At 40.5% G+C, this 17,789-nt stretch overlaps 1 protein-coding gene and 1 long non-coding RNA gene across 2 annotated transcripts; one reads left to right on the top strand and one right to left on the bottom strand.

Annotated features, from left to right (window-relative positions):
- Nucleotides 1–5,214: 5,214 nt before the first annotated feature.
- rbp4l (retinol binding protein 4, like) lies at nucleotides 5,215–10,341 on the top strand. The gene is made up of 6 exons (XM_027139881.2): nucleotides 5,215–5,356; nucleotides 5,562–5,679; nucleotides 6,062–6,198; nucleotides 7,815–7,927; nucleotides 9,709–9,921; nucleotides 10,094–10,341. Exons 2-6 carry the CDS (start codon nucleotides 5,563–5,565, stop codon nucleotides 10,102–10,104), a joined length of 591 nt encoding a protein of 196 aa, XP_026995682.1. The 5' UTR covers nucleotides 5,215–5,356; nucleotide 5,562; the 3' UTR covers nucleotides 10,105–10,341.
- Nucleotides 5,907–8,732, bottom strand: LOC113638580. Its single transcript, XR_003439627.2, has 3 exons — nucleotides 8,683–8,732; nucleotides 7,813–7,918; nucleotides 5,907–6,253 (listed from the first exon to the last, which is right to left on the bottom strand). It is a non-coding gene; the product is annotated as an uncharacterized LOC113638580 (long non-coding RNA).
- Nucleotides 10,342–17,789: the final 7,448 nt, after the last annotated feature.

The following is a 17,789-nucleotide window of genomic DNA, read 5'->3' as shown; positions in this document are numbered from 1 at the left end:
TTCCCATAACACTGTCAGGTCAAGTCAACTCAAGAAGTTTTTATTGTCATTTCAAACTTATATAGCTGACACAGTACACTAGTGAAATGAGACAACGTTTCTCCTGGACCATGGAGCTACATAGAACAAAGACAGAGATACATAGAACTACACAGAGATTTAAGTGAGTTACAGTGGTCCTAGCCACATAAAGTGCATCTGTACAGCCTGGTGCAAACAGTGCAATACACATGGGTGATGATACGGGTGGTGCTGTAAACATGGATGTATATTAGATGAGTGTGTATCTGGTGCAGATCAGTGCAGTAAACACAGCTGAGTGTGTGTGTGTGTGTGTGTGTGTGTGTGTGTGTGTGTGTGTGTGTGTGTGTGTGTGTGTGTGTGTGTGTGTGTGTGTGTGTGTGTGTTGTGCTCGGTACAGTTCAGTGCAGTTGTTGGCTTTTCGGATGCAGCATGTTCTCAGCTGTCCTCACTATCTGCTACAGGGTCTTGCGATCCAAGATGCAGTTTGGTGCAGTTCCCAAACCAGACAGTGATGCAGCTGCTAAGGATTCACTCAATGGCCGCTCTGTACAACATAGTCAGGATGGGAGGAGGGAAATGTGTTTTGCTCAGACTTCATAAGAAGAAGCGAAGTAGAGCTTATCCTATGTTGGATAAGCAGTATAGAATATAGATGATTGACTATAAATGATACATAATGAAATAATTTTAGATTTGTTTTTGAATGTAGATAAAAACAGCTGGAAACTGTTATTGGAGTCAGTTTGCTTTGTCCACTTTAGTTTGCTGGCTTGCTAACAAAGTATTAATGTAACCAAATAGAGTACATTGATATTTATTACAGGTGAAAGAAGCTGGTGTATTTTTATCAATGTGTAAATAACATATTATTTATTTTTATCTATTTATCCATTTATCCATTTTTGGAACCACATCATTCATTCATTCATTCATTCATTCATTCATTCATTCATGCAATGACCACATTTAACATATTTGTAGCCCAAGTGTCAGTGAAGTGTTAACTGCGAGCTGTTGTATGGGTGGAAAATTGAATCTATGTATGATCTGAAGAATTTTTCAGAGATTTCTAGAAGGGAATTTCTAACAAGAATGAATTTGTAACATACTTCAGTGAGAGTCAAAGTGCAGTGTGTGACATATCCGGAAGGGGGCAGCAGATTGCAGTTTGCAGAGCCTCCACTGGTAGGAAAAAGGCTGCACATCTGAGCTGCTGTTATACAGTAACTGGTTCAAACTCATAGCAGCCTAAGAGCTGAAAGCTACTTTTTTGTGAGGCTTCTTCAGCACCATTAACTCCTTCCTAATGACCTGAGACTTCTGCCAGGCTTCTATCTATCTGATGGAGCAAACCACTTTTCTTTTAAATCCCACGTTTTGTTTATGTTTCACTATTGCCTCTACTGTGTTTGCAGCAATCCTGTGAATTTTGTATAATTATATGCAGGCCCTTGGTAGATTTTAGACAAGTTGTAGCGGCAGAGATTTTAAGCAGTTTTCTGACACTTCCACAACTGTTGAACTTGTTCTCAAATGATGATCCTTCACGATGTATGCTTGGATCTGTGACAGTAAAGTTAATATTGTACCCTATTTTACCTAAAACTGGCTTTATGCATTGCTAAAGCAATAACAAAAAATAAAATAAAACCAATATCCACACACAGCCATTGCTGTCCTATAGACCACATGGAGAGACTCATAGGAATTGATGCATGTGAAATCCACTTTGCAATGAAAAAATGGTTAGGCTTTTGGTTTTGGTTCCCAGACAAAAACATTTATTTTATTTACATACTTTACTCTAAAAGACATCAAAGCCTGATCATACTCTACATTTTAACCAATATGATGTCCTCATTTTCAGTTTTTTGGTAAAGTGTGAATTTTTTTAAAGACAAATATAACTAATAATTCGTGGCAGTCAATTAGATATCAAATACATTAACAAAAAAACTGACTTACACCCACAAATCTTTGTGACATGCAAAGCCGAGGGAGATCGTCTTCTGTGCAGAATGTGCCAAATGTTACGGAAATACAGCTCAGTGACTACCACAGGCCTATCCCTTCTTTATTTTATAGGGTACCATTACTTATGTCCTCATCCAATGGCTAGTCTGCTTTCTTTCAAGTCGTCAATATTAAATGACTCGAGTTTCACAAAATGTTTATTAAAACTGGTGTGTGGAATTGAAATGAATTAGCTATTCAATCCCGAGAGCATAAACAGTATACATACTCACAATGATTAATCACGTTATATTGTTTCAAACCAATCAGTAAACATTAGTGAGTTTCTTTATACAAAATTTACACAAACTCTGCTACTGTGAAAAATTTATGGCTGAATGTGTTTGTATCACTCTGATAAATGAGGCTCACTGTGTCTTACTGGAACAATTCCACCAAAAAGGGAAACAGTTTGATTTCAAACCCTGAGTCTTTTAACCCACTAGGGGTCCAGAGCAAAGAGCATTTAACATTTGGATGCAGAGGTGCAAACTCAGTAAAAAACCTTAGCTCTATAAACCCGTGGGAACATGTTCTCGCTCAGCAATAACCCCAAAGCTCTCAGCTCTGAATCATGTGAGCTAGGACAGGCTGTCTGAAGTCCAGGCCCCATCACATGGTCTAGTGTGTATGGGGATTAGCCAGCACAGAGGAGGAGTCCAAACACACCGAAAAAAGACTGTTGGGGATGCACACTAAGAGGAGGGATGTAAAAAGGGATTAAGATTGTATAATCTCACTTACTGGAAACACATGGAGTAAACACATTATGATCTAGATCTAGTGGAGTAGACATGTTCAGTGTCTGAGGTTTGCTTCTTCAGTTTTACACAAGAGTTAGAATTCTAATGTAGCTACCAATTAAGAGCAGCCATCAGCAAGTAATTTAGCATTGTACAAACTGCAAAAATCTAAACCCTCTTAAAGAACAATCACCAGAACCAGTTTCATATGAAAATAATTTGTATCCTACTAGAGCTCTTACATTTGTATGAATTTGTGTATAAGAGGACTCACTAGTGTAAACCTTGAAAACCTCAAAGTATAATATAATTGTTTGGGATGCGCATCAAAACAAATAAGACTAGTAATTCAGCGGAGAAAAAAGTAATGGCACCCAATAAAAAGAGAAAGCGTTTTTGTGTGTCTGTGGTGGTTGATGTGCTGCAATGGCCGAGTTGTATTATTGGGATATTAAGCATAGATTGGTGTTGCCTCTCTTTCACTGTTTTGTCTTAGTCGTTTTCTTTTTTTTCTTTGTCAAGTGGTAGTGGTGTTTTTTCAAACTCACTATGAACAATTCCCAAAGGAATTTTGTCGGAATTAATATAAATAACAGCAGTGGTGTAAACAAGCTGCACATTTAAGTGTGAAAAATACATAGTCATAGTAGCAGTTAAAACAATACAGTACTGGTTTATCTTATTTCTTCTTGCTCGTACGCAAAGGTAATATCCGATTATTGTTCTAGCTGGCTGATGGAAGATTAAAAAATTGGTTAATTTAACAAATTTATACTTAAGAATTTCGAACAGCATGACATGGGACACTACCAAGGTGAAATTAAGATGGCTTTGATTGGTTGTAGAATTCTAACTGAACGCTATTACTTCTTTATCACATTATGCATATCACCATTAACACTTTATCACTACTAATGTACTTCCCATTCAGATTTTAGACCGCCCCAACCTGAGCCTGTTGCTTGTGTGCATTGACACCAATCTATGTGTTCAGGAAGAAATATGGAGCTATAACTGTTTTCAACTCTGTGATGTCTTAAGATAACGTTGTGGCCTGTGCAAGTCTGTTTAAAACGATAAACAACGATAAAGCAAAAAAACATATTTTACTAAAAATATTTCAATACAAACAAACTTTGACTTGATTGGGATACATTTGGGATAAAAGAACAAACTCTGTAGGTTACATTTAATCTTTTTCTTCAAAATGTAAGGTTTGTATATTATACATCAAAGACCTTGATACTGTATACTGTAAATTGAAACGACTCAATAATTATTAGAAGCCATTTTAGAATCACAAGTGTTTTCTCCCAATGGCATAGAGCATATAAAACAAATATATGAACACTGACTAAACTGTTTGTGTGTCTTTGTGAACAACATTTCTCCCTACATGTGTAAATACAGCAAACAGATTGAAACTAAAAAGGACTGGGCTACTCCCGGTGAAAATAGCTAATCAAGAAAATAGATACTATTAGTAAGTACAATGCCATGGCTTTACACGTTAAAAGGTCAGTCAGTACAATACATTATAATTATTATTAACGTGTGCATTAGGTATTATTAATGTGCATTAGGTAAGTTCTGATTATAAAAATGCAGTTGATGCCTAGCAAGAGTTTGGATTCCACAATAGTTCTTATTTATTTCTGGTTTTCATGACGGTAGTTTATGAACTTGGTCAAGATTACTGTTTTTTTTTGTTTGTTTGTTTGTTTTGTTTTGTCTTTTTCCAATTAGACTAGTACTGTACAAGTAGTACAAGTGCTGTCTTTGAATACTGTACTGTTGAGAAGGGAGAAAATATATTTTGCGTTATTATGAATATGAACAAAAAAAACAAAGTTAAAATAATATTAAGATTTAAAAAAATTTTGTATATCAGTCTGTATATAAGAATGTGTAAAATATTAATTTAATTTAAAATAGAAAAAAACAACATGTACATTTCTAAAAGTATAATAATAATAATAATAATAATAATAATAAATGATAGAATGATGACCAATAATTGTAAATAAATAAATAAATAAATAAATAAATAAAAAGATAAATAGATAAATAAATAGGTTGAATAGAATCTTGAAAAAAATAATAATTTAAAAATCATTTTCTGATAGATTTATCTAATTCATTTTATTTCATTAGTCATTGCTTAAAATAATATACACTAAACATTATTTCGCTAGAACTTAGATGCAACAAAATCACTCACACCCATGTTTGTATACTAACATCATATGTATGACACATTCAGATACTCAATTAGCTTACTTGCAGTTGTCACAAGGGAATGTTTTCTTTTTTGTTTAATCAGTACAGATTATTGTGTTACATAAAGACTGGCTTGTTATTTTACAGGCAGCATGGGCAGGCACAAGCAAGAATCCAGATTAAACAGAGGATTTCTACAACCGGATTAGGCTAAGCACCTTATTTAGCAACAAGAAGTGAAAATCATTTAATAAGCCCTTCTGTGGAGTTGTTATAAAGAGGCCACAGGTCTACGGAGAAGCTAAAACTTGGTGTAGAAGTGGAAAAAGCCCCTTTGATCAACTTCAACACAACAGGTAAGAGCTGTGATTTTTTGTTATCAATTTGATAAGAATGAGCTCTAAATAGTTTTACACTGTTAAAATGCATATAATAAAGAAGGAATTCCCTGCTAGGAAAGTATTACTGTTGATGAGACTGAAATAAGCAAGTCTATATACTCACATATATAATATATATATACTATATATGCACAGTGTTTGCTATCTCATTGTGGTATAGGATGGAATATTACAAATTCGCCTCGCTGGTTGTTTTCCTGTACTACATTGAGCGCTGCTGGTCTTCTTCCTGTGTGGTGGACAGCTTTAATGTCAAGCAGGACTTTGACCCAAAAAAAGTGAGTCCACAGATAATATGGATATCACGAAAAAGGATTCTTTTGTAATTCTTGAGTCTGATTGGTCAGAAGGTATTGTATAACTGTTGATATGGTGAAGCATTCTTTGGTGAAAGATATGTTTATGTAACATTTTTGGAAGGAGTTAAGTGACAGTGCTTAATGACTAAGGCAAATGATGGAGGATGTTGCACTCTGTGGTTCCTTTGTAACAAGCTTCTTTTTTGTATAAGAAAATGGAACAATTCTTTTTTTTAATTTACATACAAGCAAAAAAGAAGAAATAGCAATAGAGATAAGACACAGTCCATACCAGTGATATCCATAACAAATTAAAGAGGCAATACTGCAGTACTGATATTGATGATTTGTGCTTTGTCAGTATGCAGGAAAGTGGTACGCTCAGCAGAAGAAAGATCCAGAAGGACTCTTCCTGCAGGACAACATTTCTGCAGAATACACTGTTGAAGATGATGGCACCATGACTGCTTTTACCAAGGGTCGTGTCACTCTGTTTGGGTGGGTGAGGACAAAGATCAGTTCAACAGCATGGCGCAGCTGGCAGTTGGAATAACTAGACCAGAAGCACAGATATGATATTGAATATCAATATTGGGCTAAAACTTGATATTGAAAAGTTTCATATAAAAAGACATCTTGTATAAAAATAATAATAAAAAAAGCAACCAGTGACATTTAATATGAGGAACAGGTATAAACCAAAGGCAGGGAATAATGACCATATTATGTTAATTACCATGTTACTAACAGAGGTTAAAATGTATAAATCCTAACGACAAGTTAAACAGTCTTTGCATTTCTTAACCATTAAATGCTTTGGGTTAATTATTCATGTTCACACATGTAACTCTGTATCTGCTACGGATTATTCAGTAACTTCAGTAATCCAGTATATTTTTAAAAGTATAATTCTGGCAGTGTTGTATAAAGTATTAGAAAGCAATACTTGAGTAAAAGTACAAGTATCGTACTAGAAAAAGACTTTGGTAGAAGTGGCAGTCACCTTTTAGAATATTACTCAAGTAATAGTCTTAAAGTATCTGATATATACTGTACTTTAAGTATCAAAAGTAATTTTCTGATATTTAATGTACTTAAGTATTTGAAGTAAAAGTAAAAATTCAGTGATTTTCGGTAGGCATAAGAGGCACTTAATCCGGTAGGAAGAATATTTCATTCCAATGTACAGAAACATTTCTTGCAAATACGGCCACAGGTGTACAGTATAACGTTATCTTCTTCACCCTGTTCACCACTATCGTCGGGGTGGTCGTCTACGACAGGGGCGGCCAACCCGCGGCTCGTTCATATCAAAGTTTGTATTTATGTCTTTTTATTGTGCATGTTTGCTTCGCTTGAGTTCAATACGGTATTTTCGTAACGCGCATGTAAGTGGGATAAAAATACCTCAATGTTTCCCAGTAGGAGCAAGATCATTTGAGTAAACAATTTGTGTCAAGTTCGCTCTCAAAATGGCAGGGGAAAAACGGTGATGTTCATGTGTGCCCATGTGTATGATGTGGCTCTTTGCGGTAACACAGTAAAAAATGTGGCTCTTGGTCTCTGACCGGTTGGCCACCCCTGGCCTACGATAACGGGAGGTCCTCTAGTAGGTGCACCCATGGCGGTTTCAGTTGTGCTTCCACCTCCTTTGGCAACATTACGCTGAAATACAGCGTGCGGATGTGCGGAATGCGATCTAGGAGCAGTGATTCGCCAAACCTCCCTATTGCAGCCTCACACATTTCTTCTGATTTTATTTTGTAGTAAGGAGTAACGAAGATGCTTAGTGGAAATATAGCGGAGTAAAAGTATACATTTTATCTAGGAAATGTAGTGGAGTAAAAGTGAAAGTTGACATAAATTTAAATAGCGCAGTAAAGTACAGATACGTGAAATTTCTACTTAAGTACAGTAACGAAGTATTTGTACTTCGTTGTAATTTGTACTTAGTTACATTACAACACTGAATTCTGGACACACAGAGGGAGAGTTTAAAGGGTTAAGTGTGAAGGCAATTTTCAATCAGCATCTGATATTAGAAGAAAAACTATCTACTAGTTGAATACTACCTAAACTTTTAACCTGGCGTGTGTGTTTATATGTACCTACAGATTTTGGGTGGTGTGTGCTGACATGGCTGCCCAGTATACAGTCCCTGATCACTCCACACCTGGCAAGATGTTCATGACCTACCAGGGTCTGGCCAGCTACCTGTCTAGTGGAGGTAGATAACATTTTTTTTTTTTTAGATTTTATTTTTATAAAATGTAATGTAATTTTAATAATAACAGTTAGGCAGACATACAAAGCATCAGCATGTACCGTTATACATACCCAAACCCAAAAGAAACCCAAACAGTGTGTTAGATGTTTAGAATATCAAATATTACAAATATCCCACACTTTGTTAAAAAACAAACAAACACAAGCTTCTTTAAATTAAATAGGGTACCAAGTTGAACCTCTTCGTTATATACTTTTTCATTTTATATATATATATATATATATATATATATATATATATATATATATATATATATATATATATATGGGTAGTTGACAAATGACCAAGAAAAAGTACTTTTTTTTGGAAAGCATAACTTTTTAAGATAAAATACATATATTTGTGGAGTATGAAAGTTTCAGAAAATAGTACTGCTAACTCATTTTGTCAATGACTTCACATATTTTTTTCACTTTTTCACTCAACAATACTGTAATGTGTCCTATGGTGTGACATTTAAAAAGTACTAAGAAATTATATCAAATAACATAAAATAAATACTTGAGATATAATTGTTCACATTATTAAAACATTATTTTCTTAAAGTGATATTTATTTTACATGAAAGTACTAATTAGAATCATTTTCACCATGAATAGATGAATGGTGTCACACCAAAGGACAAAAAAACTTAACAACTTCAGTGGTCTTAAAACATAGTTAAATATTTAAACAATTCTGAGAGAAATACTTACCATGTGCACTTCTCATGGCCTTCATAGGGGTCTTCAGTCACATGACCTTGTCTTTCAATTAAATGTAGTTGTCCATGATATTGCCCAAATTAAAATTAGGTTTTTGCATAACACCAAAGGACATTTTTTTCTGTGACAAACTTTATGAAATTCCTACACTTTTAGAAATGTATGTATATGAAAAGTGATGGCCACTTAGTGAAATAGACACTTGCACAATTATGCCCGGAGTGTTCATTAAGATTTTTAAACATTATTTTCTTTATTTATAAAATGTAATATTTATGAAATAATGTTGTCTACGTAACACCATAGGACAATTTTGAGATTTGGCTCAAAGTTCTAAAAAACTAACAATATCTTGGGTATTTAAACAACAAATTCATATAAAACAAGAATGTTTAACCATTTACAGTATTCTAAATTATGAAAATGTGAAATAAATTATGTTTTATCTTCTGTGACAGTGAAAAAGCCATGTTTACGTCAACTACCCATATATATATATACATTTTTCTTAGCTAGAATAAAATCCCAGTAGGATTTAAAAGCATGTTCTATGTTTGGTTTTAAGTTATTTAGTTTTAAGGTAAGCATCTACTTAATTAGGAGGAAAACACTTTTTTTATTGTATTGTATTGTTCTAGTGCTTATTATTCCATAGCACAGTATATACATTTTATTCTTACTAATTGTTGGTTACCTAGAAACAACTTCTATAAATTGTAAAAGAAGATCTTGCAAAACTTTTCCAAATCAGTGCTATAGGATTATTACGGTTTCTATAGAAATGATAACATATTATCTATGCATTAATAAAAACCTGTGATTTGAAGCTATACTAATGAAAGAGCTGCTACTATAGAAAATGAATCATTACCTTTGGACCAATCAGCATCAGTAAATAATTCATCAGTGCTGTTCTCTACATTTTATAATAACTAAATGAGAATTATACCTACTTTTACCCAGAGTCCCCATGTTCAGAATCTAACATCTACATAAATGCATGTTTCATTCACACAGGTGATAACTACTGGATCATCGACACAGACTACGACAACTACGCCATCACCTATGCATGCCGCACACTGAAAGATGACGGCACCTGTGATGACGGCTATGCCCTTGTGTTCTCCCGGAACCCCCGCGGCCTGCCCCCAGCCATCCAGCGCATTGTGCGGCAGAAACAGGAAGAAATCTGCATGTTGGGACAGTTCAAACCTGTGCTGCAGTCAGGTCAGGCCACAGCAAAGTGCGCACACAAACACACACTTGGATTAACAATAAAGCACTTCTGTCAAAGAACACTTTTAGCCCCAGTCAGTAATATACAGTGACATCTTTACAAATTTACGCATGCCAGTTGGACACTTTGTGAGGGTCATAAATCTCCTGTTTTGTTCCACAGGAGCCTGCTGAGCTCTCTTCCTTTAACATGCTGCCATGAGAAGACACATCAAGCATGTTTAAAGGTAAAGAGGACAAAGAGCGCTTCAGGAAGATGCAGTTTCCAGTTCGCTGTCTCAAGAGAAAATTGTGTTTGGGACAGTATTTGTTTTTTAAACAAAGGTTCTGTCATTAAGTGTTTTTAGAGAATTGAGACATGTTTGTTAAGCCTTTGAAAATGCTAATAAAATTACTTCTGCCAATAAGCAACACTTTGCACTAGAATACTATGGAATTAATTAATGATTAAGTTAAAAATATTAAATTGAATTTGGTTTCATTAAGGTAATATTTCCACGTGTCACACCCGAATTAAAGGGAAAAGGGGCCGAAAGAAGGTGTAGCATTGAATCCTGCTCACTGTTAATCCACTGTACAACAACAACAGCTTCGAATCAGCACTAGAAGCCAGTGTATACAATGAGTTTTCGGAAGTATGTTTAATGCATGTCACACATAACAGACACACTTCCAATTTAAAATAACGTTTCAGCCCATATAATATAATTTTCATCTCATTAAAAAACTTTGAGCCATTGAATTTTTTTTTAAATTTGTCACCTACTGTACATATATGGCATTTAACATATCATAGTATACCTCTATAATAAGATTACTGTTCCCTTAATAATAATGCACCTATATAATATACTATTATAAAAAATAATCTGGAGTTGCTACAGGTACAGAATTTCTATTACGTAAAAAGTAAAAAGCTGTAAAAAGCAATTTTATTACATTTTAAAACTTGCATTAAGTATGCAGGAAGTACAGGCAGACAATCCAAAAGATGAAACAAGGTCACAGTCATAAACAGGGCAAAAAGCAAACTCGTAAAACCAGGTAACAAAGTAAAAAAAAAAAACAGATGAATTACACCGGGCTTGATCAGTCACTCAATGATATGGTGTACTTCACAGTGAGTGAGCAAGTTGCTAAAGAGTCATTTTTAGTGGCAATTGTGATAAGTGGTAATAGGTGTAAATGGCCAGTAATCAGAAAAGGGTTAACATGACAGTATGTGCATCTCAGCTAGTCCACTCCTTACAGTAGTTCAGTAATCATGGTATCGTCTATTTAAGGGGTCAATTTCCAAAAATTCAATAAAATGGCAGATAAACTTTAAGCCAAATTTCAGTAGCTTGTTATCATTGTTGTAGCTCTTAAATGATTACTTCTCTTAGAGCTTTTTAACTTTATTTGATGTTCTATATAAGGTTTGTTTGAGTCTAATGACTTTTATGTGTTTGCTTATTTTTATAATCCCCTAGCTAACCAACAATCCAACTTGAAGTAATGTGAATAAAGTAGAAATGTGTTAAATATTTTATATGATTGGGTTTAATCGGTAATCTTGTCATTGATGGCAATTCTGTGTCCTAACAGTAGTGAGCCAGGGCCATGGCCTATGGAGTTAGGGAGATGTTTTTGGTTACTTTTATTTTTTACAATAACCTTATTGCACAGTTGTGCACATCACTTAACTTATACTTTCTGAAAATAATTCAGCATTCCCTTTTTTGGATAGGTTTCAAACACCTTTGCACATCTTGATTTATTCTATTGTTCTTTTCAAAAATGCCCCAGATCTGTCAAATGAGAGGAAACCTACTGTGAACAGTGCTTTACAAGTCATTTCAGTAGTTTCTAAAAGAATTTCAAAAGACTCGCAGGTGAAAATGCTGTCTAATCTCCAGCTGTTTAACAGTGGCCTGGAGGTTTTGTGTAAAAATAGATTGGTATATTTAGCTGTCCATGATTCCCTCCATCGTGACTAGAGCTACCATGCCAGGTAAAGAGAAGTGGCATCACCGTGCTTCAGCATGGTTTGGTGATATTGATCTTTTTAGAAGTATGCCCGATAATTTCTACTTAGGTCTCATTGGATCATAACACATTTTTCCACATGGTTTTGACCAAATTTAGGTTGCTATTGTGGTGAGAGAAGTGACTCTATCATATGAAGAATATGAGAGATGGTTGTCATATACATGGAGTGACTATTTTCAAGTTTATTTCAAGAGCACATTTTACACAACCTAAGTTGACCAAAGTGCTGTACATCCGTACATAGAAGAATGAAACAACAATGGAAAAAGACAACACACTTCTAAACTGCATTAAATGACAAAAAATAAAAATAGGTTTTAAATTTAGATTTAAAAACACACTAGTACTTACCAGATATTCCTGCAGCTCCTTTAGTACATACTGTAGAACCTTGTATGTCTTTGGAGTGAAGAAGCAAACAAAAGTGTGTGGAGAACATACAAACTTAATATTCACAGGGCAGATTAAAGCCCAACCTTGGTGGTGCGAGGGAAATGTGCCAACCATGAAGTCATTAGCGCATTTCAGAGAGACAGTATGTTCTGTGTGTATAAATGTATCACTGTCTGGATTCTCTAGGAACTGTAGTGTGAATTGCTGATACCTGGATATTTAATTTCCACTTTGCAAAATACAGGTAATAAATGTTACATTATTGTTTGACACAGACTATATATGCTGTGTATATATACTGAACACAATTATAAATGCAACACTTTTGTTTTTGCCCCCATTTTTCATGAGCTGAACTCAAAGATCTAAGACTTTTTCTATGTACACAAATTTCTATGTACACCTACAATATTTCTCTCAAATATAGTTCACAAATACAGTATGTCTTAATCTGTGTTAGTGAGCACTTCTCCTTTGCCAGATAATCCAACTACCTCACAGGTGTGGCATATCAAGATGCTGATTAGACAGCATGATTATTGCACAGGTGTGCCTTAGGCTGGCCACAATAAAAGACCACTCTAAAATGTGCAGTTTTACTGTATTGGGGGGTCCGCTGTCAAACCAGAGCATCAAAACATGCTAAATGGGTGACATGTCTGGTGAGTATGCTGGCCATGCAAGACCTTGGATGTTTTCAGCTTCCAGGAATTGTGTACAGATCCTTGCAACATGGGGCCATGCTTTATTGTGCTGCAAAATGATGGTCGTGGAAAAATGGCACAATAATGGGCATCAGGATCTTGTCACGGTATCTATGTGCATTCAAAATGCCATCAATAAAATGCACCTGTGTTCATTGTCATTAACATACACCTGCCCATACCATAACCCCACCACCACCATGGGCCACTTGATCCACAACGTTGACCTGAGCAAACCGCTCACCCACATGACGCCATACACGCCTTCTGCCATCTGCCCTGTTTAGTGAAAACCAGGAAAGACAGGAGCGCGTGCCAAAGGCCGATAAGGTAACGCCCCTTACCCGAGTGCATAATGCACTTGCATGCCTTTCCTCAGTTCACTTTCGCTTCTCGCGACTTCTGATCCTACCTCACAGCTCCCTGGTTTTTTGGACTGTACTTTCTGTCTTCAGGGGGACATATCGCTTGATCAGCCTCCGCCGGACATGTTCGTCCTCAGCCAGGTTAGCTTTGCGAGCCGCCCCACGCTCGCACCCCCCTTTTTTCTGTAGGCTGCCCACCTGCTTTTTTGCCTTTTTTCCCTCCTTATGGCGCTCTCCAAAGCGGCTCCGCGGTGCGGCTTCCTCTGACTGGGCCGACATGTGTCCTTCCCCGTTTGAGGATTTACAACCGGCCGACGACTGCTTCCCCGAAGGACCGGCAGGTTCCGGGGATGAGGCCGAGGCGGGCCTTCTTGAGGGCTCGGATGACGAGGTAGACGAGGTCCCCCCGCTCCACCTCAAACGGTGCTGTTGGAGCTTTGCGAACGTGCCGCCGCACGCCTCGACATCGAATGGCCGCCTCTCCTGAACGCTTCAGATCAGGAGAGGGATGTGTATGACGGTAAGCTTCTAGGGCCTCCTGCCGTCCCGAGGAAGCAGCTCCTGCCCGTCCTCCCTGCATGTGAAAAACACATGAGGTATTGCTGGGGAGATCCGCTTGATCTAAAACACGGTCTCGCGGGGCTTGAGGTGAAGGATATGGCGTTTCTGGGCATGGGCGACTCCCCCGTGATCGAGCCTTCCATCGCCAGACACCTTAACCCATCCCTGGGCGGGCTGCTCGCCCCACCCAAGCCTGTCCTCCCAGGCAAGATGGATCGTTTCTCCGCATCAATCCATCAGGTGTCTTATAAAGCCTCAGCTCTTTCCATTCGAGCTCTCAATGTCTCCTTGCTGTTGTCCGCGTATCAGGCTGAACTCCTGCTTGATTTGGGCCAGCAGCGGGAGAGTGATTCACCATTTCCCGATCTCTGGAAGGAGATCATCACGGTCAATGACCTCGTCCTCCGCAATGCCCGTCGGGCTGTCCAGGCTAGCGGGCGCTCTATGGCTTTGTCGGTGGTCGGAGAACATGCGCTGTGGCTCAACCTATCTGGTCTCCCTGATAGTTAGAAGCGCCGCATCGTTGGGGCGGCAGTTGATCCAGGTCAAGCTCTTTTTGGCCCAGCCGTTGCGCTGATGCGCTGATGCAGCAGCGCTGCGTTGATAAGAAGAAGGAGGATGAGGCCTTCAAACTGTGTCTTCCTAGAAAGCCGGCGCCGCGCCAGACACCATCTGGGCGGCCGCCTAACGCTCCTGCTGCGGGACACCATTCCCACTACGCTGGCAGGTCCAACAAACCCTGTGGGAAGCCACAGGCTCAGCAGGGCGGGCCTGCTCCCCCCCGATAGGCCCTGGGGTACGACGTCTTTCGCCGCGGCCGCGGCTCGGAGGCCTCCTATTCCCGCTCCTTCTGTTCCGAAACGTAAGCGGCCGACCTGATGTTCGTCCTCTGGGGGTCTTCAGTCCGCGTTCATGGGCGGCCAGCCCTCCGGACACCCGTTCTACCCTCCAGGTTCACCCGTCCAAGAGACGGAGGGTCTCCTTCGGCGAGGTCAGCCCCCCCTCGCTGGCGAGGGTCATCCTTTGTTCCGCACAGGCTTCACCATTCCCTGTGTCACCCAGAGTGCGTTCCCCGGTCCCAGTAGGGACGGTCGGGGGATCGAGTGCAGAAGCAGTGTCACCAAACACCCCCCTTCGCACACCTCTCACATGTTCAATAAAGGCTACGGCCCCAGTTTTTCACAAAAAAATTATGAAAACTTCTCTGGTTTGGCCACTGGAAGGCGCCGTCGCGCCATCAATGAACGTTCCGGCCGGACCGGCCCCCGGCGTCCCGCCCTCCCGTGTAGGGATGCTCGGAAGTCACGTGACAGCCTGGCTGTCTGTCTCGGCCCCCGATAGGGTGATTCAAACAGTCACGAGGGGTTACAGTCTTCTGTCCCACACGGACCAGGGCTCTGAAAGACGAGATCTCATCTCTTCTCGAGAAGGGAGCAATTCAAGTTGTACCCGCGCATCTAAGCAATCAGGGGTTTTATTCTCGTTATTTCCTGGTCCCGAGGCAGGATGGATCTCTCCGTCCTATTCTGGATCTCAGAGTGTTGATCAAACATTTACGGAAATACAACTTCAGAATGTTAACACGCGGCTTTCTCATACGTTCGATAAAGCAGAACAATTGGTTTTGCTCGATCGATCTGAGCGATGCCTTTTTCCACATAAGCATCTATCCTCCACACACAAAATTCCTTCGTTTCGCCTACCAAGGCGTATGTTACGAATTCACAGTCCTTCCGTTCGGGCTCACACTGAGTTCTGTCTGTGTGTGGAGGCGGGACTTGCACCACTGAGAATAGCGGGTCTCAGGATCCTGACTTACATAGACGATTGGCTTATTAAAGCTGATTCGAGAGAGAATGTGATTCAGAACACTGCCCATGTGCTCTCACACATCGCTGCACTCGGTTTCAGAGTCAATGTGTTAAAGAGCAATTTCACTCCCGCTCAGGAAGTCATATTCCTGGATCTGGAGCTGAATTCCGTCGCGATGCGCGTGCACCTAGCGCGGGGGCACGTCTCTTTATTCATGAACTGTCTATTGCGGTTCAGGGAAGGGGCACGGATACAGTATCGCACATGTCTCAGATTACAGGGTCTTATGGCTTCGGCTGTCCATGTCTTGCTTCTATGTCTTCTGAGAATGAGGGCTTTCATGAAGTGGATTTTGTCCCTTCATCTTTGCCCGTTGCGCGTTTCCGCTTTGTCTCGTTGACGCGTGTGTGCATGCCCGCGCTGCGCCACTGGAGAGCTGTGGAGTTTTACGCACATGGGACCCCTCTCGGGGCGGTCATGATGGGGAGCCACACAAGAGGGCAGATCAGTGAACAGTGTGTGGCCGATCTCACTTCGCTCAGCCCATATAAATTACTTGGAGCTCCTCACTGTGTGGAAAGCTCTGATGCATTTCTCACCCCGCCTGCGGGGGCATCATGTGCTGGTACGCTGTGACAATACGACAGCTGTAGCATATATCAACCGTCAAGGCGAAATGCGCTCCTCCAGGCTTCACGCTCTGGCTCACAAGCTGTTGGTATGGAGCACGCGGAATTTTCTGTTGTTACGGGCGACTCACGTCCCGGGCCTTTTGAACAGGGGTGCAGACCTTCTGTCGAAGGGGAACCCTCTGTAAGGAGAGTGGAGGCTCCACCCCCAGATAGTGGGACTTCTCTGGGAGAGGTTCGGCCAGGCTGCCGTCGATCTCTTCGCCTCGTGCGAAAACGCCCACTATCCTATGTTCTTCTCGCTTTGGGACGAGGACGCCTCCCTCGGCGTGGACGCTCTGGCTCATCCATGGCCCAGCGCGCTGCTCTACGCTTTCCCTCTGCTCTGCCTGATATCCCGGACCCTGGCCAGGGTCGTGGTGCAGGGTTTATCTCTGATCCTCATAGCCCCCAGGTGGCCCAAGGCACCTTGGCTAGCGGAGATAATTCCTCTTCTGTATGCGGAGCCGTGGCCCCTCCCGTTGCGTACGGACCTCCTGACCCAGGCGAATGGGGAGATTTTTCATCCTCACCCGGGCAGGATGGCTCTCTGGGCCTGGCCCGTGAGAGGGTGAATTTGAGCACGCTGGGGCTTCCCCCCCGTGTTATCGCCACGATTCAGAGTGCCAGGGCCCCTTCCACACGCTCTCTCTATTATTGCAAATGGCATGTGTTTGAGGCGTGGTGCAAGCAGCACCAGCTCATCTCGTATCTGTGCTCAGTCACTGATTTTCTGGGTTTTTTACAGGGCCTTATCAATCGTGGCAGGTCTTTTTCGACAATTAAGGTCTATTTGGTGGCTATCGCTGCATGTCACGCCGGTTTCGGCGACGCTACAGTGGGGCAGCACCCCCTTATCCATAGATTTATGAGGGGCGTGCGCCGCTCCCTGCTGGTCACCAGGAGTGTGGTCTCGGATTGGGATCTCTCCATGGTGCTGGAGGTGTTGGCCCAAAAGCCCTTTGAGCCCCTGGGGAATATCTCCCTCAGGTTGCTGTCCTTCAAGACGGCGCTGCTCCTCTCGGTTCATTCCTCGTGCACCAAATTCTCACTCAGCGGGGATAGGGTTTGGCTTAAGCCTAACCCGGCCTTCGTGCCTAAGTGCTTTCCAGCCTTCACTGGTGGTGTGATTGAGCTCTCCGCTTTTCACCCTCCTCCTTTTTCCTCTGCGGAGGACCAGAGGTTGAATGCTTTGTGCCCTGTGTGCGCCCTATGGGCATACGTGGACAGGATGGACTCTTTTCGGGGGAGCGATCAGCTCTTCATCTCTTGGGCCCCGGCGAACACGGAAAAACCCATCTCTAAGCAACGCCTCTCTCGCTGGA

This window comes from Tachysurus fulvidraco, chromosome 21 (genome assembly GCF_022655615.1).
Source record: "Tachysurus fulvidraco isolate hzauxx_2018 chromosome 21, HZAU_PFXX_2.0, whole genome shotgun sequence".
In the NCBI taxonomy this organism is placed as follows: domain Eukaryota; kingdom Metazoa; phylum Chordata; class Actinopteri; order Siluriformes; family Bagridae; genus Tachysurus; species Tachysurus fulvidraco.
The sequence above is the reverse complement of the archived record's forward strand: the minus strand, read 5'-3'. Positions and strand labels throughout refer to the sequence as shown.